The following is a 22,864-nucleotide window of genomic DNA, read 5'->3' on the forward strand; positions in this document are numbered from 1 at the left end:
AAAAAAACATTTGACAAGGTTTTGTCGATTATAATGGTGTTTTGGTATTTGGTTGTTTACAAAAGTATGGAAACATTTTAAATATTTTTATTTAAAATTACTTTAGTTAGTGGTCTGCCTTAGTGACTTGGTGTAATAGTACTATTTTCAAATACAATGCCGAAATGCAAGTATTATGCCTCTGACTTTAAACAGAAGATAGTTGCATTATATCAAAAGGGTGTGAAGCAAATTGATATTTCTAGGCGGTTGGACATCAGAAGGGGTACAGTAAGTAAGATTATTAAGCGTTATTTACAAAGAGGGACTGTAGATCCCGCAGTTAAAAGTGGAAGACCGCGAAAAACTTCCTTAAAAATGGACCACATAATTTTAAGAAAAGCCAGAAGCGACCCAAAAAAAAGTGCCGTTGATATTAACAAGGAACTTAGGGAGGAATACCCAGATGTAAACGTTTCTGACATGACTGTTAGACGGCGCCTACTAAAGGAGAACCTTTATGGTAGACGCGCCAAAAAGCCCTTGTTAACGAAGCGCCACAGAATAGCAAGATTAAAGTTTGCTAGAGATCACAAAGACTGGACACAAGATCAGTGGGCTTCAGTAGTTTTCAGTGATGAAAGCAAGTTTAATTTATTTGGAAGTGGTTCTACAGGATATGTGAGAAGGCCTCCTGGTCAAAGATTTAACCTGAAGTATTTAATTCCAACTGTCAAACATGGTGGAGGAAATCTGATAGTGTGGGGATGTTTTAGACGATCTGGTACTGGTCCGTTAGTCAGAATTGGGTTGGTCAGAAAGGCGTATGGATGCTCAAAAGTATGTTGAGATATTGGAGAAAAACTTGTTGCCATACGAAGATGATCTGCCTTTGTCATGGATTTTCCAACAGGATAATGATCCTAAGCATACCTCTCGACTTGTGAAGAATTGGCTTTCAAGGGAAAAAATTCGGGTTTTGGATTGGCCTTCTCAATCGCCCGATTTAAGTCCCATCGAGAATCTTTGGATGCAGTTAGAAAAGCAAATCAGAAAAAGACAAATCACAAACCGAGAAGATTTATGGGTAGTTTTGCAGGAAGAGTGGCATAAAATTTTAATTGATTATTGTGCAAAGCTAATAGACTCGATGGGGAGAAGATGTCAAGCAGTCATTAAAGCCAAGGGATGGCCGACTAAATATTAAAAAAATATTTCAATTATTGATTGAATAATATTTTTTTTTTGTGTATGCTTTAGAAATGTTTCCATACTTTTGTTAACCATTTTTTTTAATAAAAATTTATTTTCTAAATATTTTTAAGTGTATACTTATATTTTTAATGTATGATATTTTATACCCCGTCCCTTAAATTAAAAATAGTATTTTATAAAAAAAAACATAATAATATACATATTATGTACAATATTAAAGGTTTATAAAATGTTTCAATACTTTTGTTCGCCATTGTAACTCTGGACTGGATGATCGGAATTCAACAAGCGAGGGCTCGTTTATAAGAGCGTTTCATGCTCTATATTATACAATATAAACAATAATAATAAGCTTTTGAACGTAGACGCTAGGGGGCGTTGTCTTACAATTTAACAAACATTGCGCGTTTTTTCAAAAAAATTAAATGCAATATATATTTAATTTTAGCTGATCATAAAGAGTAGTAAAAGCTTAAAAAGTCAACGAAAACCGCATCTTGATATCTTCTTTCAAACCGAAGATATTAGCAAAATTATAATAAATACCAAAAAAATAAGCCTTTAATTACCTTATTTTTACAACATGGTATCAGTAGCCCTCTTGATTATGCCCATTCTAACAAAAAATAAGATAGAAACAGTTAGTTTATTTTGAAATCGACGAAATACCAGAATACCATAATACCATAGGTATTAATATCTAATAATTAAGATATTAATAACAGTGGACAAGAAACGATGATTCAGTGAAGTCATGGTAGGCTTTGAAAAAAAGTTGCTTTGGACGTAATAGTATAAACGTCAAATTGTTATTAGATCAACATTTTGATAGTCATAGCAGCGTTTGTTATCTTTTGATTGCTTTTTCAAAATGCCAAAAACTTCAACTACTTCAAATAATAAAGGCAATAAAAAACGCTGCTAAGGCTATCAAAATGTTGATCTAATAACAATTTGACGTTTATACTCTTACGTCAAAAGCAACTTTTTTCCAAAGCCTACCATGACTTCACTGAATCATCGTTTCTTGTCCACATTAATATCTTAATTATTAGATATATACAACCTCTGGTATTATGGTATTCTGGTATTTCGTCGATTTTAAAATAAACTAACTGTTTCTATCTTATTTTTTGTTAGAATGGGCATAATCAAGAGGGCTACTGATACCGTGTTGTAAAAATAAGCTAATTAAAGGCTTATTTTTTGGTATTTATTATAATTTTGCTAATATCTTCGGTTTGCTTTTACTACTCTTTACGATCAGCTAAAATTACATATACTATTGCATTACGCGCAATGTTTGTTAAATTGTAAGACAACGCCCCCTAGCGTCTACGTTCAAAAGCTTATTATTATTGTTTATATGGCATAATATAGAGCAAGAAACGCTCTTTTAAACGAGCCCTTGCTTGTTGGATTTCGATCATCCAGTCCAGAGTTATTAATATATAAATAAAAACAGATCTAACCTTCCCTCACCACTTTATTTTGGTAGATAGAGAAAAATGGCTCTAACAAAAAATATTCAAAATTTACTGAAGATTATGAAGTTCTTACTTATAGTACACCTTATCTAGGCAAAATTGTGTTAAAACTCCATTTTCATATTTTTTGTTGCAGTTGCGCCCCCTACCGGTCGTTCTACAAACTTGAAAATAATTTCCAGCAATTTCTCATAGCCTCTTTAGTTATAAATATTTTTTTCCGCAGCCCCTACGGCTAATACTTTCCGAGATACAGCCGAGAGCTATTCTTAGTGGGACACCCGGTACATATCTACATTATCTTTATTTTTTAAATATTTCTGCTAAAATAAACTATAACAATGGATAATAAACAAAATGAAGTCTAAAATGTGACAATTTAATTACTTTTAATTTTTAGTAAATATAGACGTAGACATGAGCTTCTACTAAGTGTGCCTCCTAAAAATGATGTATTTAATGTGTATGAGGTAAACATATCTTAATAAGAAGGTCGCCATATTTAAGCTCTTTGCCACTACTAAAAATTACATACAGGGTGGTCCGAACTGTATTCCGGAAACTTCGCCAGCATATTCTGCAGATAAAAATAAGTAAAAAAGTTCGTATAAACGTATGTCCTAAAATGCTTAGTTTCGGCGATACAGGGTGTAGAAGTTTCATTTTTATTTCGATTTTTTTCAAATAATTTCTGAAGTAACATCAATATTTGGATGAAAATTGGTGTCTGGGAGTTTTTTGACATGAAAAAATTGGATTTTGATGTCAATATGACTCCTAATTGTAGGGGGCGCCACCTACATTTGTTTTAACTGTTTTGAAGAGTGATATCCTTTAATAACTTTTCATTCGTACCTATATAAAACTACTGAGTGAAAAAATGTACAATTCCGTGATTTTTTATGTAAAAAATGTCTCTTGGTAAAAATCGCTACGTCTAACCGTTCTCAAGATATTTAGAATGGAAATAGTCGATACAAGTCTTTATTGACAAAAAAATAAACATGAGTTATTTGACTTAAATGATAAATTTGGAAACTTTTAATTTTTTTAAAATTAATTATAATTTTTTCTTCGAAAAAATGATGATAAAACCAGTTTCTGTTAAACTTTTGGCACAATAACATTTCAAATTTATGATTTCAGTCTAATAACTATTTAGTCAACATGTTTAATTTATGCCAATGATGACAGGTATTGATAATTTCGATTCGTAATCGATTCGATCAGTATATTTATACCGGTACGGACAGAAACTTTACAATAGGAGTCATATTGACATCAAAATCAATTTTTTCATGCCAACAAACTCCCAGACACCAATTTTCATCCAAAGATTGACGTTAGTTTAGGGCGACGTCGGTTTAGAAATGATTTGGAAAAATCGAAATAAATATAAAACTTCTACAACCCTGTATCTCTGAAAAGAAGCATTTTAGGATATATATTTATACGAACTTTTTTATTTATTTTTATCTGCAGAATATATGCTGCCGAAGTTTCCGTCCGAATGCCTGAATAATGAATATGAATTCTTAGTTTCAAAGTTATTAAAACACTGTAAGAAAATACATATTTTACTAAAGGGGGCTTTCTGAATTTGCATGACAGTTATTCCATATTCCATAACATATGCCATTTAAAAAAAAACATCAACTTTTTTTAAAACTCCATGAATTTTACTTGAATTTTTATTAGTCGAACGGGCAGGCAAAATCAATGGTACCTAGAGTACCAAATCACCTTAACGCGGCTCAGGCACAATGCAGTGTTGTATCGTTGCTTTTCTCTATGAGTATTGTTCAGTTCAAATTATTGATTAATTCGAATTATAATTAGAATTATATATAATATATTATATATAAATATTATAATTAGAATTATGTATAATTATTATACAGCTCTGGTCTGGTTGCGAAGCTGGTTATTTAAAAGAAAACTAAAAGAAAATAGATAAAACAAGTTTAATTTCTTCAATAAACAGTACAATAAATAAGTGAAATATAAAAATTTAAGGACGGAAACTGCTATCTCTACTTAACACTTCTTTACCAATATTCACTCAATTTCTAAATATATACAGATCTTGTAACATGTCAAATTTATGTAAATTAAGCAATATTTTATACTCAACTATATCTTAATCTAATTTACAACAGCAAACTAAAAATTAGGAAATGTAAATTTGGAATGACTAGGTTTCAAGTAAATTGTAATATCACTGAAATTATTCTTTGTCAAATAATAGACCAATAAGTCTATTTTAAAGCTCTAACAGCTGCTAAAAGCTGGTCCAATTCAATTTTATACCCCACTAATTCTCTCTGCCGTTCAGCGCACTGATCGCAACTTTGACTGGTCATGGGATTCTGTGTTATACTTTGGATTACTGCTTTCAAACGATGTTCTCTGTCTTCGTACCGTTTCTCCAAAAAAGCAATCTAGAAACAAAAAACAACACCAATCAAATATTGTAAATCTAAACACCATATTATATACTACCACTTAGCTAAACTAGTAAAAGCCTTATAGCCACTTAAACACACTCTAAAGTTCTTCTCACGTGACTTTTCCGAATATAGCAAAACCCTATACCGATCGGGACAGGTCAAGATTTTAACGTGTAAGACAGTGATGTAGACAGCTTAATGGCAAATCAAATGTATTAAAAAGAGAAAAAAGTTGGGTGGGTATGGGTGGGTACATTTCTTCTGAGCGGTATTGCCGGATTTTGCATCAAAATTTCAAACCGCATAAGTAGACCTTTCAAAAAAATGTTGCATCAGGGTTGGATCTGGATTTTCGACAATTAGTTACTCATTTTACTACAACTGTAATAGATTACATTTAGCTTAGATATATTATCTTCATTTCAGTAGGCAAGAGAAAATCTTGGGTCATTTATTTTAGGCATCATTTACCTACATGTCTAGAAGTGAATCGCTATGGCAATCTTGTAAGTCGGGGAGAGAAAATTATTACCTATCCACTTAATCCGGACCTCAACTTTATGCGCTTGGGAAAGTTCTTGCTCTTTTCTCTTTGTTCATTTATACAATCACAGAGTCTATAGACTCTGTGCACGACAATCGGCACCCAAAGCCGTGTGTACATTATCGGTTATATCATTAAATAAACTAACCAAAAAATATGCTGTATTACGTAGTAAATAGTGCAAATTCTATTGTCGACCATTCTAATCAGTATTAAATAATAATGGAGTGAGACAGTGTGAAGTGAGACATTAAATGATTGATCTTTTTGTTAAACCAAACACAATGATGACTCGTTTAATGATTCATATGCACCTCCATAATTATCTAATACATAATCTTATACTGATTACAGCGTTTGACAACAGAATTTGCGCTTTTAGTACGGTTTGTAATTAATAGATTATCTGTCTTATTATGCAACTAGGGATGTACGTGTCTACGTAATAGAGCATCAGCATCTCTCTCAGTATATCGTATTATACTGAACACGAAAATTACCAACACGAGAATCAGCAACCAAAGCCGTGTGTACGCTTCATTAAATAAACTAACCAAAAGATATGCTCTATTACGTAGTTATCATCCTCAGTTACATAATAGGACCGATAATCAATTAATTACATAATGTTGTAAATATCACAAATTCTATTGTCGACCGATCCGGATTAAGTGGATAGGTAATAAACTTCTCATTTTTCTCCCGTATTTTATAGTCTTTTCTCTTTCAGTATATCGTACTGTACTGAACACACGTTGACTGTATTCTTCATACACACGACAATCGGCATCCAAAGCCGTACGTTGTACGTTTTATTAAATAAATTAACCTTTTTGTTTATTTATTGGTTCGTTTATGCTTTATTTAATGATTGATATTATTTTGTTAAGTTATACCACCAAGTGCTATAAACTAGTACAAAATTAAAAAAGTTAATTTTAAGTAAAGTTCTTTGAAATATATCTCTATTACTATTATGAATGAGAACTCTTATCGATTTTTAATTTGGAATTATATTAATTGCCATGTGTCATGTTTTTATTATTATTGTCAATTTTCTGCGGATAGCTTATAAATTAATCTATTGTCAATTCAATTCGATTATAATATGATGTTCAAATACCATTTTGTTATTCATAAAAACGGCCTTTTTATTACTTCTCTGCTATGATCCATCAATAAATATTTCTTACGTGTTTGAACAGAGCAGACAAGCAAAATTTATTAATTTTAGGGTCCTTTATATTTACTCATCCCTGATTCCATCCAATTATGGCCGCTGATTAGAAGCGGGAGGTAGACGTTCGCTTTCGGTCATAGGCGTACTTAAAACTAAAAAAACTAAAATTTCTTATCCTCGTATTCAGAATTACAAATAGCAATAAAAAAGATAAAGATAAGTAAAACTTTATACTGATAAGTTTGCTGTACCAATATTAAAAAAATTGGTAGTAGAAAATATTATTTCATAATATTATGACATGATAATGTTATAATGTAATACTATAAAGTAAAGTAAAAGATTTGAAGTTAACGTCTCCTTTTTGCTGCCAGGGCTAATCTGGACGGGGCCTACTTTGTTTACCCGGAATCCGAACCGCGGTCCTAAACAAGTGAGCAAGTGTCTAAATCGACTCTAACTCACGAGATATCCGATCTCATCCGGCCTCGAACCGGCGCGGCGTGAATGGGCAGTGTGTGTCAATAGATTTTACACTTTTGCCTTTATTGGACAACAGCACGATACAGAGTTTCGAACTGGTCACCCGTCTATCCACTAGTATTGCCTTACGTCGCTTAACTTCGGTGTTCTAATGGTAACCGGTGTTTCGACGTAGCTGGACCGTTGGTTGCCCGTAATACTATAGCTACAACCGTTATAACACTAGTTATACCACCCCGCATAAATTCAGTATTATTATAAATAAGTAATTTATTTCACACCCCTTAAAGGGTAGCACAATTAACAGTTTTATAATGTTTATAATGTTAATTTTAAAGGTCGTTTTACATAAAAATTGTTTATCTGTTTTTATTTATGATACAAAACCCGCTTGATCATAAAATTTTTTGATCATGTCGATGAGTTTTTTTTATATTGAGTATGTATGGGGCTTAAGAAGCAGCGTGGTGAAGGCGTTGTTCCACTGTTCCCATCTTAAACATTGTCAGCTGTCATAAAAATATTCTTATAAAAATTCTAATAAATTAAATTTTCCAGAATTCATAAGCAAAACTTTTAAACTAAAATTGGCTGTAATACTAAATCTAAATGGAAATAAAATATTAGTACGCCTATGACTCCAGAGTTTGGTTTGGTTTGGTGCCGACACGTGGCGAAGAGAAATGCATGGCTTCCAAATTTTAGAGGCGGGGTGAGACCAATCAGCTAAGAAAAATCAAGTGGTGGGAAAGAATATGGCCATAGATGCCAGGTCTAGGAAATATTCCCTAACATTAAGGTTTCTTTCGAGGAAATACATTTTTAGAAAGCATATTTTTGGACACAATTTAGTGTGTGTATTTAATTTGTTTTCTCAAACTTGGCATTTCTAAAAGTATCATCAGATAAATATTTTAAAAGAATATTTTTTGTTGGTAGATTGACCGTGCCAACCAGGCTTCGGGAAATTTTCAAAACTTCATATGGCAACACTGATAGTATCGAAGTCGTAGAACGGTAGACATACTTTCACAAATTTATCAAATCAGTCGGATTTTGAAAGGGGTTGGGTGTACATCATTCTACAATATATTTACGATTTTGAAGGTTATCCATACATCTCGAGACGTTTAATCTTTTAACAATAAAAATAATTAAACGTCCGGTTGTATCTACACTGCTCATGTTTTTGTTGCTGTTTCAGCATAAGTTAAAACAAGCAATAAAAAAATGACTAAAAATCAACTTTAAAAAAGGACAATTAGCAAAATAATTATAAAAAATAATTTAAATCAAAGGTTCAAAAATGCCTTCCTGTTGTGCTTCGCAATAGCCAAGACGGTTATAAAACTCTGACCTAACTTTAGCTAACATAACAACGGGGATATTTCTTAACGACTGAACGATTTTTAATCGCAGCTCGTCCATATTCATGGGTCGTTCATGGTTATGCACACAGAAAGAAGTCATTGGGCGACAAATCAGGAGAACGTGGTGGCCAATTAATTGTGCCTTGTGTGGAAATTAGCCGATTGGGAAATGTGGTTTGAAGGAACAGATTTACGTTCCGCGCGTTATGCGCAAGACAGCTATCCTGCTGAAACCACACTTCCTCAAAATTGATTGGCAAATTTTGAACTGCTGGTACAATTTGGTTTTGTAGCATATCCAAATATTTGGCAGCTGTTAACATACCATCAATAAAAAAGGCCCAATGATATGATTTTGCAGCATGCCAGCTCAAACATTTAGTTTTTGTGGATATTGTGTCCGCAGTGCCATACTAAGGTGCTTATTTTCTCGAGACCAATAACGTACTATCGAAGGATTGTGGTAGCCATGTAAGGGAAACGAGCTTTCATCTCAGAATAATATATTTTCCAAAAATAAATTATTCCGATTGCCTCTTTCTCTTACAGCCTCGTAAAACTCCAGACGTCTGTTACAATCTGCGGGAAAAATTTCTTGCGTGGTACTGATTTTGTAGGACTTGTATCCATGCTTTTTTAAAACCCTGCGCACCGTTCGAGCATTGCAACCAACTTGTTCGGCTATATTTCGGCTTGAACAAGGTTCGCTTGTTTCGACCGCGGCACAAATATTAATTTCCTCGTCGGGAATCACCTTCTCTGCGCCTTCCTTATTGTCACAATTTCTGCACGCCGCAATGCAGCCTGTTTGCTCAAATTTATGGACAATGTTGCGTACAGTTGTGGCACAAGGCACAGGGCGCTCTTGAAAGGTGAACACAAATCGCTCTTCCACACTTGAGGAAATGTAAAACCATTTAACGATATGCACTTTCTCTTCGGTCGTATAAATAGCCATTTTTGAAACACTTAACGTACACACCGAAACAGCTAGGTGAAAAGAATGATGCAAAAATAGTTTGGATCTCAGGTGATCTATTTCCTTTCCCCACCTTTTCATCTACATAAAGGTGCGTAGTCACTATCCGAACGAACGAATGCTACTATCCAACAAATTCTCATTCGTTTGCGAACGTCTCTGATATACCGACTGGAAACGGATGATGGAGCGAACCGAATGGCGAACGGCCGCATGCATTCGGTTTGCTGTCCAAATATACCGAATTTCATTCCTTTGTTCTTTCGGATAGTGAATACAAACCTTAACATAAAGCACCGCCCCTCTCAATGCGTACTCCCACCATACTTATGCTTTACCTTGCCCACACCCGTAAATACCGGCAACACTGTATCGGTCGCACCGGCCCCTCACCGGCCCCTTTTGATGCTGTCTCTCTGTCTGTCAACCGGTCATTTATATTATTCTCTGTCTTACACGTTAAAATCCTATACACAGTAATAGCATGACCAGGCCTGTATGTCAATAAGGCAATCAAAGTTGGTGAGTTTATTTTAAATAAAGTTGGTATGAATAGGCTTATATAATAAACGTTTTATGAACATCTTCTAAAATCATAATTATGTACCTTTAAAAAATTTCGTTATAGCCAAAATACCTCTAATTATGCCCCACTGGCAGGTGATTAAAACGATGCTCGCTACCGTAGTTGAACACATCTAAAAAGTTTTTTTAACTGGAAACAACTTGAAACAACTATGAAGATATCAAAATATTTAGTTTTTATTTTTTTTTTCAAATTTTCACAAATAGACCAGTCGACAAGTGGTTTTAGGTGGAAATAATTAGGGGCAAGCTGCAATAACACTTATTCTCTTTGTTTTGCTTTGTTGAATACTCTACTAAATTTGCACGGTCTATCGATCCCGGATTTGGCCGCCATATTGGAAAATACTGTCAAATTATGACATTTTTATGTTTTTTTTTAAATAACTCGGTCTGGGTGCACTGTACAGAAAATTTGAAAGAGACCAAAAAGAAAGCTATTTAAATTCTCTACAAAAATGTCCTATTCACAGATTTCGTCCATGAACAGGTTAACAAGATACAAGCGCTTAAATACAAAGCATATTGTTGCGTACTAAAACGCTGATTTTTGTGTGTGGTTTTATTAATAATATATTCAACAATATAAAACTAATTACGTAAATAAGTAATATGAAATGATGCGCCCTGTCTGACAGTAGAGGCGAATGTGTAATGGAATGGCCGCGGCTTCTTCGTCTTCGTCTTTCGGTGCTGGTCGCCGACGGTGGAGGGGTGTTGCACGCGTCACAAGGAAATGAAGCGACGTTGCCGTTGTGCGTTTTTATTCACCACATATATTTTCTAGTGGTTTATTTAATATGAGAAACTGATTCTATGTAAATTTGAATAATTTGCCAGTACAAATTTATGTTTTTCTTGTGCTCGTTTCCACACTACCTGGTGGTAGAGCACTCGGCGCACTTTTTTTAGTGGTTTCCCCTATAGGCCTAATCCTAATCTTTGTGTCTTACTTCGGAATAGTATAATGATATAATGAAACACTAAAACTAAAAGTCGCCCGAACTGGTTTGCGTAATTGACCGCACCCCGGCTGCCGTCTCGCGCTGTTGTCGAATAGATCAAGTATCAAATTTAACGTTAGCGCACATTAAGATGTATTTAAAAGAAATTGGCGCCGGGAGGCACGTATTAAAATATGTTAATAAAAAGTTGGTAGGCAGTTCTTTTAGTTTCAAAGTAATGGAATTTTTCCAATTTTAGTCCGCGGTTATTTCCCCTATCCGCCACCTGGGGTCGCGTCCGATGGGAGTTTGGAGTTCTCCACACGGATTTTTTCAAAAAAGGACTACGGAAAGACGGAATATCTAAAAAACTGCGACTTTGACTGATTTTGATGTTAATACAAATTTTGTTGTAAATATTATTCCTAATCTGAAATTGAAAACCGCGTTTCACTAGCTACTGTAATTTTGGAGTTACGATTTTTTTAAATTTCTAACCCCCTCCCATACCCCCTTACCAACCCCCCACCCCCACCAAAATCTAATGGCCAGATTCTCGGGTGCCACAGTATTTTTGTACCAAATGTGGTTAAAATGGGTTTAGCGGTTTTTGAGTTATCGTGTTACAGACGGACAGACAGACAGACACCATAAAAATATTTTGTATTTAGGTTATTTATGACCCAAATAACTCATTTTGAGTGAAATTAAAAAAACTTTTTTTTGCCGATCTTAATAGCCTACCATACCTAGCTGTTAGTATAGTCGGCTAATAAGCCTTATATGTTAAATGCTATAACTTTAGAACTGATAAGTTTACAAGAATAATTAATAGAACGTTTATTGTAGAGAATTTAATTTGCTTTATCTTTGGTTACCTATATTTTTTTCTACAATGCACCTAGACCGAGATATTTTAAAAAATCCGTAAAAATGTAGTTTTTATATCGACTTTTTCAAAATGGCGGGCAAATCCGGGATCGACAGACCGTGCAAAATGAATATATCATTCAGCACATCAAAACAAAGAAAATAAAAAATAATTCAGCTTGCCCCTAATTATTTCCACCTAGGTCTATTTAAAACGACGTACCGACTGGCCTAAAATTATACTTCCTAACACTTTTATATAATTAAATAATAAATTATTCGTATTCTCGCTATTTAAACCCGTGTATATGTAAGTACTAGTTTTACGATATTCTCCGATGGTGGGAGCATCGGCAGAGAATGAATGCACCAACCCTATAAGAAAACTTAGTATCAGCCAAATAAGATAATACTATAATCAATAATGGTCATATGTTAAAAAAATGCTTGGACAAGTCTGTTGTTCTTTTAGTCAGTCGGTTGTTAAACATTTTACACAGGATGAGTTATATAACTGTAGCCAATACCAAGTTTCTAATTTAAAAAAAAACTATAGGGCATGGCGCCGGCGGTGCAAAAATGAGACAGTAAAAATTTGAGGTAAAAATGAGACAGTGAGTTTTTTCTATTATTAAACATCTTTTTCTAAACTCTGATTAAGTAAAAACGTTAAGTCTTCTTTTAAGTTGAGCATGCCTATATTAAATTTAAACAATTATGGCACAGAAAATATCAAACATGATGTATTTGAAGGAATCACAAAAAACACTCGCAAAACTTTCAAATAAAAGGCGCCAACTTTTCCCGCCACGGCAGCCTAAATTGTCGGAGCGACTCGTTTAAAGTCGGAATATTGTTGTGTTTGTCTCATGGTACAAAGAATACAAGGTACGATATTGCGCAGGTTGGTCGCTACGTCACAGGTGATAACAGGCGCTATTGGTCAGTACGCTCCGCGCGCCAGTTCAAATCGTCAAGATATTGTTATAAACCTGTTTTTTTGTTTATATACCGTCATTGAATTATCGCTAAGCAAGTTACTGTGGAGCAGTGCGTAAGGAGTCGGGCTAGGAAGCGAGAGACCGGAGTTCGAATCTCGGCCGGGACATAACTTGTTATTTATTTTTTTAAATACTGTTGTATTCTATAGTTTATTTTTGTAGTATAAAAAAAAAGAACTATTTATCCTTATTCTATTTATTTTTTAATCTCCGGTATTAATATAAATTGATTGTTGGTACAATACCTCATTTAATATAAAATAATATTCTACTTTTTGAAATGTATCGGGCCCTAATTGTACCTAAATGTAATATATTTTTAATGATATACCATATTGTAAACTATTTAATATTTCAGTCACTTAAAAAGTTAATTTGCATTGAATAATTGCCTACCATTAAAGGAAATTTGAGCTGGGCAATTGAGCTTGGGCAAATTCTGGGTATGCAAATACTTCCTCTAAATTTTGGGTTTCGTTCAACCGATTTATTCTCAAAACCTGAAACATCTACATATAAAAAGAAGCACAGGTTACTAATTATAATAAACTTCACCCTTGGAATTACTTCCACTAATTATAATAAACTTCACCCTTGGAATTACTTCTATCACAATTACAATACATTCATCTGCATTGGCATTTTCTACTTTTCGATGGGAAACAATAAAATTCCCAACATTTTTTTAAATGATGTAACAATTCCTCTTGTGGTTACTTTTCCATATATATCCTCATCTCTGTCCTCATGTGAAATCAGAGGCAATGAACATGAAAATTATTTACCATAAACATCGCAAACTAGAAACCTAATAAACAATTTTATAGGTACCGAATATAGAAATAAATTTAGTATTCTTACCTATTATGGTCCAAAGTCCAAATCCATGTTAATAGATAATTATTATTTTTAAATATATTTTTTTGGAACTGCTGGTTTTAGTAATTATTAAATTAAACGAACTAAAAAGTCTTAAAAATAAACAATTCTTAACCATAACCCCAAAAAATGCAGATCTCCTGTCAACTTTCTTTATTTTTTATTTATTCCTCATTTTCCTATGAGACAAACACATGGTACAAAGAATACAAGGTATGATCGATAGCGGCTCCAATTTCGTTCAGTTCGCCCATACCACCTGTGACGTCACTAGGAAAATAATGAATAAATAAAAAATAAAGAAAGTTGACAGGAGATCTGCATTTTTGGGGTTATGGTTAAGAATTGTTTATTTTTAAGACTTTTTAGTTCGTTTAATTTAATAATTACTAAAACCAGCAGAAATATATTTAAAAATAATTATCTATTAACATGGATTTGGACGATAATAATAGGTAAGAATACTAAATTTATTTCTATATTCGGTATAAAATTGTTTATTAGGTTTTTAGTTTGCGATGTTTATGGTAAATAATTTTCATGTTCATTGCCTCTGAATTCACATGAGGACAGAGATGAGGATATCTATGGAAAAGTAACCACAAGAGGAATTGTTACATCATTTAAAATATGTTGGGAAGTTGAAGTTTCCCATCAAAAAGTAGAAAATGCCAATGCAGTTGAATGTATTGTAATTCTGATAGAAGTAATTCCAAGGGTGAAGTTTATTATAATTAGTGGAAGTAATTAGTGACCTGTGCTTCTTTTTATATGTAGATGTTTCAGGTTTTGAGAATAAATCGGTTGAACGAAACCCAAAATTTAGAAGAAGTATTTGCATACTCAGAATATGCCCATCAAGGATTATATAGCTCAAATTTCCTTTAATGGTAGGCAATTATTCAATGCAAATTAACTTTTTAAGTGACTGAAATATTAAATAGTTTACAATATGGTATATCACTAAAAAATATATTACTTTTAGGTACAATTAGGGCCCGATACATTTCAAAAAGTAGAATATTATTTTATATTAAATGAGGTATTGTACCAACAATCAATTTATATTAATACCGGAGATTAAAAAATAACAGAATAAATAGTTCTTTTTTTTATACTACAAAAATAAACTATAGAATACAACAGTATTTAAAAAATAAATAAAAAGTTATGTCCTGGCCGAGAATCGAACTCCGGTCTCTCGCTTCCTAGCCCGACTCCTTACGCACTGCTCCACAGTAACTTGCTTAGCGATAATTCAATGACGGTATATAAACAAAAAAACAGGTTTATAACAATATCTTGACGATTTGAACTGGCGCGCGGAGAGTGCTGACCAATAGCGCCTGTTATCACCTGTGACGTAGCGACCAACCTGCGCAATATCATACCTTGTATTCTTTGTACCATGTGTTTGTCTTGTGATGCGTTGGAACCATGTGCAACAGTCTTTCTTTGATACCTGACCCGAGCGCTCGTAAAATTATACTGGGGTAAAATTGAGACTTGTGTGGGGGTAAATGTGAGACACCTGTTGGAGTAAAAATGAGACAGGTAAAATTTGCGTTTTCTACTAGTAACTTATTATTATTCTAGGATAACTGGAATTGTTTTCAAAATGCCTAGAACATACGTTCCTAAATTAAAAAAATATACAGCAAAAGACTTAGAAGAAGCCATAAATCTTGTTAAACAAGGGAAGCTTGGGGTAAGAGAGGCAGCACGACAATTTAGAATCGACAAGTCCAAGCTTAGTAGGTCGCTTTACAACAAAAATAAGTCGAAACAAGGTAGAAAGCAAGCCTTATCAGTGGATCAAGAAGCTGATCTAACCAGGGGGGTGACAGTGAAATAGGAAAATTGGAAACAGTCATTAGTGTCATTCCTGTCATTCTCCTCACGACAAGTATGGCCGCCTAGACAAGGACAGCATTGTTTTTGTCTAACTATTGTCTAACTTCACAGTTTAGAATTGACAGATTTCAGTTTCAGAGACAACTTCAGATTTGTTCTAGAACAAATTCGAAAATATTCGACGCCATTTTAATTCATTCCGTTTAGTTTCGTTTTGGAAGTTCAATTTAATATTTCGGCTGAAATTTATAAATATAATGGTAATAAAGTATATATAATATATATTACATAAAGAATCCTGGAGAAAATGACGTTTCTGCAGTAGTAGGTATGTCCCATGTATATGAAAAATAGGTAGTAAATAAACACTGTTTTTACATTTTTTAGATGCAAGAAAATGGTGTTATAATATCTTTGATCGGCGATTTTTCTGAAAATGGAAGCAATTTACAGCAAGGTAAGATCATTTTTAACTATAGCCAACATTAGTTATCTCCAGTATGTGCGATTTATCGTCAATAATGCAATAAATCGGACTGATAATCTGATTATGTTATCCGACTAAAAGTCTCTTTTTGCTTCTTTTTGATTAATAAGCCAGGCCTCTTTGGGAATAATGGACGCTTTTTTAAACAGTATATTTATATTTTATACCTATTGATATTTTTACATTGTTAATTTTAGTATATAAAAAATTGTTTTTCTGTTTTCAGGTTTTTGTATAAGGCTCCCGTTTTCATGTTCCTGTGTCCGTTTTCTGCCCTTGAAGTCTGCGAATACGTGTGTTTATTTACAAATTACTGTAAGTCATGCTTATACCTTAACTAATTTACGTTAAAAGTACATATAATTAACTAATTGGTATTGAAACAATACAATCCTCTATATTTTTATATTTATTTAGTCACGTTGTTCCATATTTCAAATAAATAGATGTGAATAAATAATTTTTTGGTTTTATTTATGAAAAGAAAAAATACAAAATACATTTGAACTGAAAGAGGACCCGCCATTGTATAACCGGAAACGGAAATGAGAATTAAGCCATCATGTCCTTATCATGTCAACCTGTCAATTGGAAAATTAGTTCTCCAGACGACAACGAAGGCTTTCGGTGGCGTATCATGTTTCCGCGATTTAACACAGAGTTGACACTTCTTTCTAGTTAATTATTTTATGGATCTAACCCAAAAGATCACCGTGATGGCTAAATGGGGATTTGCTCTATCCAAAGAAGAAATTAATCGTGTTGTTCAAACTTACGTCAATGAAAATAATTTAAAACCCGTTTTTAATAATGGAAAACCCGGAGATGACTGGTTTCGGACGTTCTGCAAAAGAAATGGACTAAGTCAAAAAAAGATGGAACAGTTGGAAAAGTGCCGAAGAACTGCAACCAGTGACCCCTTTATCATCTATTCCTTTTATGATAAACTTGGGGAAACAATTAAGAAACTGGGATAACAAGATAAACCCTCACATATATTTAATCTAGACGAAACTAGTTTTAATTTAGATCCCGGTAGAGTAAAGGGCGTCTCAGCGATAGGTAAGTTAGGATTGTAATACTTAAACTATTTTTTAATCTAATCCACTTGTTTTGGATAGGACAAAGGGTTCATCGGAGTATCGAAGGTTCCGGAAAAGAAAATGTTACAACAATGGCCTGCATTTCGGCAAACGGAGATCTCTTGCCGCCCTTAATAATATATGAAGAACAAAATTTATGGAGCACTTGGAAAGGAACGCAAGACATTGAAAATACATGCTATGCTGTATCCGACAAGGGATGGATGACAACAGCGGTTTTTAATTCTTGGTTTCAAAAGTTCTGCAAGATGGTCCAGCAAAGACCCCTTCTTGTTATAATGGACGGGCATGTTTCTCACTTGGATACAGGGACCATAGAGCTTGCCATCCAGAATAACATTACCTTATTTAAACTACCACCACATGCGACTAACCTTTTGCAACCATTAGACAAATGCTGTTTTGGACCTTTAAAATTAAAATGGAATCAAAAACTTATAGAGTGGCAAAGATTAAACCAAAGGAAGCTCACCAAATGTGAGTTTGCAAATATGATCTGTGAACTATGGAATGAGGGAATTTCACGAGATGTCATAAAACGATCGTTTGAAACTACTGGTCTGTATCCCTGTTCTAAGGAAAAATACCCAAAAGAAAGACTTAATGAAGTGAAGCTAAAAAGATATAACGAATGTGCACAACGAGATACTGTACTAAATAGTAGTATGTATAATTTAAATGCCGAAGAGGCTGAAATTGAAACAGTTGAAGAACCTAATAGAGAAGATAAACACAGAGAGGGAGAAGAAAAGATAACAGAACCCGAGGAAAACCAGATAATAAATGAAATTAATTTGGCATCCACATCAAATATTTCAATCGCGGGCACAGCTTCATCGTCCACCACGTTCGAAGAAATTTTGCTTGCCAAAATCAATAAAACAAATCCTGAGACTAAGACAAGACGTAAGATTAATTCAAACTCTGCGGTTCTTACGAGTGCTGAATATTTAGAAAGCATTAAACAAAAAGAAGTCATTCAAAAAGGTAGAGTTCAAACAAAAAAGGTACAAAAGAAAAATATTCAAAAAATAGATCGAGTTCCAAGTTCTTCCTCAGAAAGTGAAGCCGAAGGCATTATTCTTCAAGACGAAAGTGATGTGGATGATATGACGTTAGCTGATCTAGTTGAATCCAATTCAGATAACGAATTTGACACCTGCTCAAATGAGATACATTCCGGAGACTATGTTTTAATAAAGTTTGCTACAAAAAAGAAACTGGTACATTACGTTGCGTTAGTAGAAAATATCAAGGGAAGTGAGTACTGCGTATCGTATATGCGTCGACAAGTGAACAAATTTGTATTTCCCACCGTGCCTGAAAATTATAATGTGGACAAAGACGATATTGTAATGAAATTACCCTCCCCTAGTTGCCAAGGAGGAACCGCTAGAATGTCCCAAAAGCTTGCTTTTCCGATAGACTTTCAAAAGTTTTCTGTTAATTAGCTAAATGTTTTATTATACTTACCCTACGTTCTATTTTTTAAGTAGAATTTACTTATTAGTTTACTTTGACTTGTTTTGTTAAACAGTATTATGAGATTTTTCCCATTTTTTGAAATTAAAACAGTACAAATTAATAATTCACAAAATGTTGTGTGTCTTATTTTTATACTTACCTGTATCAGTCTTTCCCCAGATCGAATAATATGATGGAAACCTTCGTTTTACACCCTGTCTCATTTTTTTCCAAGCATGTCTTATTTTTGCCCCAACGACAGGAAAAAAATGAGACAGAGATTTATTTTTTTTTATTAAAGAAATACTTGTTTTTATGACATTTGGTGAATATAATGTAATTTCCCGTGAAATTTTACCCACTTTAGGTATTTTTTTATTTACTTTAAGGTTTTTTTAATGGGAAAAAAATAAAAAGATATGTAAAATGTCCCATTTTTACCCCACCGCGCCCTATGCTATTCAAATTTTAGAGGAGCAACGGGCGAGCTACGTTGAAACACCGGTTCCCGATAGATCACCGAAGTTAAGCAACGTTAGGCGATGCGAGTGGATAGACGGGTGTCCGTCTAGAGACTCTGTCGTGCTGTTGTTCCATGGCAAAAGTGTAAAATCTATTGACACACACTGCTCATTCACGCCTGTTTGGGCGGTTCGATTCCTGGATGAGGCCGGATATCTCGTGAGTAAGAGACGATTTAGACATTCGCCGAGTCGGTAAGCCATTGACAATAATATGGCTGAGGACCGCGGTTCGGATTCCGCGTAACTAGACTACTAGAGAATATCTAAAAACTGAAGTAGTATATTTTTAAACAAAAAATCTCAAACAATCAACATTATTAAATAAAAAAAAATAATAAAAATTATATAAAACAATCAAATCAAAATTCTATAACCGTATATCTAGGTCTACCGGGCGCGTCTCGAAAGTGGCTCACCTCTATAACTTTTTTTAGTTTTTCAGATAAAAAAACGAGATTTGCTATGTTCGTATATGACATAAATTAGGATTAATTGACGTATTCAATTGTTTTTGGTCACTTACTGTTTTATCGGAAATGGCTAGGTACAACTTTTGATTTTTAAATGACACCCTCGGTATTTTTTTACTTTATTCGATAGAAAATGACACCCTGAATAGAATGACATATCATATGTCAACTTTTGATATTTTCGCTTTAAAAAAATCGTATTTTAAATTTCAATCTACAGTGCCATGGCTGTGCTAAAACATTCATTTTTAATCATGGAGCCTTGGAAAAATAGATTTGATCGTCTAATGTTTTTCGTGTCCTGTCCTGGCGGGTTAAAAGATGCCCAAATCGTATTTTTAATAATATCTCATTTTTTTCAAATGGGACAAGGGTGGCACACTAGCGTATTTGGAAAAAGCATTTTTTATGAATAATTTGGTACCACACACTTGGTATTTCGAGTCAAATTGTCGTTATGAACCGCACGTTACAATTTCAAATACAACCATATGCAAAAATGTCAAAAGTTGACATACGATATGCCATTCTATTTCAGAGTATCATTTTCTATCCGATAAAGTAGAAGAAATATGCCGAGGGTGCAATTTAAAAATCAAAAGTTGTAGTAATATCCGGTGAAACAGGAAGTGACCAACAACAATTGAATACACCAATCAATCCTAATTTGTGTAATATACTAACCTACCAAATCTCGTTTTTTATCTGAAAAAATAAAAAAGTTATAGGTGTGAGTCACTTTTGAGACGCACCCGGAATATTATATTTTTAAAATTTTACATACCTTTTTTAATAAAGCGTCGATTTCCACATTATCTTGCTCTACACGTTCAGGGGCATTTTTCATATACATTTTGCTGTCGTGAACAGAACTGTAGAGGCGATTGTTCAAGTGATCTCTTTCTACGTTAATAACGGCCAATTCTTCTTTGGCTTTTGTTAACTGCGTCTGTAAAGTATTTATAGTAACTTGTTGTAATTCGAGTTGTTCCCTCAGAGGCGTAACACTTGTCATATAGTTAGCTATTTCTCGTTCGTGGGCTTCTTGAAGAGCAGTTAACTACAAAAAATAGAGAGGTATACAGGGTGGCGACAATTTCGATGCTCAACATTGGCATCTCAGGAAGTAAGAGAGATACGAAATCGGTTAAATGGGACAAAAGTAGCGTAATTAGAAGTTTGACAAACACCTATGAAGAAAACCCCGGTATCTTGATTAGTTTCGGATTTATCCTAAAAAACGAAAATAATACGCTTATTTTAAATGAGAATATCTTCAGAATATCTATCGCAACGTAAGTTGGTAGTTTTATATTTTTGACCTCGGCCAATTAAATGTCGTGTTCAGAAAATTTCTAAACCTTCTAGATTTTGCACAACAACAGTGAAGTTATTGGTTTCTTATGGTCGCCATTTTGTATTTTTAAACTATTAGATAGAGCGAAAAAAAGTTTATACGGTGGTATCTAATTTTTATTCATATTATTATGTAAATTCACTAAAAAATAGTTCTATTAAAAATTCGCAAGATCAAGTCTGGCTTGGAAATCCAGTTGACACTTTATATGTCAGCAAGTTATTTTTTGTTTATTCTATTAATTGTCAATTCTCGACGCACAAAAATTGTATAGCAGAGCTCAATACAGGTTAATACAGAACCTAAAATTTTATTGCCAAGAATGCCAGCCCAGATGCCCAAAGAATATCTTATTTGTGATCTGGATGTAATTTTTTTTTCTGCTAAATGTACCAGAATTTGTAAATAAAAGCTTTGTTCGGGTTCTTGTTATTACCGATTCAGAACTGTCCTAGAACTCTACAGCGCATGCGTAAATGAAATAATGTCTTCATATTTCCTTCTGCGCATACGCATCACAATTCTAGGACGGTTCAGAATCGGTAATAAGAGAAACCCGAATTGAGCTAAAGATTCATCCGTCCATAATATTTTTCTAGAAAAAAGGGAAATGAATACTTGAATACTTTCCCGAAACCATTTGCAAAGTTGTAATCGCCTCTCGTGATCACCAGCATGTAAAAAATGTAAACTTGGTACACATTTAAATTAAAAGTTGCGATATTTATGCTTTTTGATAATTTTCCCTACATAAGAATCACTTATACAACACTCGCGACTTATTTTATGGCTAGAAGTTTCCGGATTTATTTTAATCTGAGCTGGCACATTAATATCATTAAGCCTTTTAAAATATAGCCCTCTTGTTTTTTAAAGCTACCGGCAACTGCTAAATTTCTTGAAATCCTTGCGAAAATATTACGATGAGGCTGTGTCCTTCAGGACTATAATTTGCGCATGCCATATCGGAATTGCTCGTGTTTCCTCACTTGTGAATATTTTGTTGACTGTTAATACACTTTACACTATCTACTATAATTTTTTGTGTCCAGATTTGACTCTTAATAGAGTAAACAAAAATTAATTTGATGTCATATAAAGTGTCAATTGGATTTCCAAGGCAGACTTGATCTTTTGAGCGAATTTTTAAAAAAATCTAATTTTTTTGGTGAATTTACATAATAATGTATAAATATTAGATACCACGGTATAGATTATTTTTTGCTCTATCTAATAATATAATAATCCAAAATGGCGGCCATAAGAAAACAAGAACTTGACTGTTGTGCGAAATCTAGAAGGCTTAGAAATTTTCTGAAAACGGCATTTAATTGGCCTAGGTCAAAAATATAAAACTACCAACTTACGTTGCAACAGATACAATAGTTCTGAAGATATTCTCATTTATTTAAAATAAACGTATTATTTTCATTTTTTTGGCATAAATCCGAAACTAATCAAGATACAGGGGTGTTTGTCAAACTTCTAATTACGCAACTTTTGTCCCATTTAAACCGATTTCGTATCTCTCGTAGTTTCAGAGATGCCAATGTTGAGCATCGAAATTGTTACTACATTGTGTATACTTAAAAAAATAAATGACATCGGCAGAAACGAGATCGTAAAACGAAATCATAAA

The 22,864-nt window shown here is 33.6% G+C and overlaps 1 protein-coding gene across 1 annotated transcript in view; it reads right to left on the minus strand.

Moving 5' to 3' along the window:
• Nucleotides 1-4,631: 4,631 nt before the first annotated feature.
• LOC115885669 (centrosomal protein of 162 kDa) overlaps nucleotides 4,632-22,864 on the minus strand; it is a 53,809-nt gene continuing 35,576 nt past the window's right edge. The window contains exons 6-7 of the mRNA XM_030904650.1: nucleotides 20,653-20,928; nucleotides 4,632-5,122 (exon numbers count right to left, since the gene is read on the minus strand). Of these exons, the coding sequence (XP_030760510.1) occupies nucleotides 4,940-5,122; nucleotides 20,653-20,928 (459 nt within the window). The 3' untranslated portion in view covers nucleotides 4,632-4,939. The remainder of the gene's footprint in view (nucleotides 5,123-20,652; nucleotides 20,929-22,864) is intronic.

The sequence above is a fragment of the Sitophilus oryzae genome, unplaced genomic scaffold (genome assembly GCF_002938485.1).
Source record: "Sitophilus oryzae breed Bouriz unplaced genomic scaffold, Soryzae_2.0 scaffold_41_pilon_pilon, whole genome shotgun sequence".
Classification (NCBI taxonomy): domain Eukaryota; kingdom Metazoa; phylum Arthropoda; class Insecta; order Coleoptera; family Curculionidae; genus Sitophilus; species Sitophilus oryzae.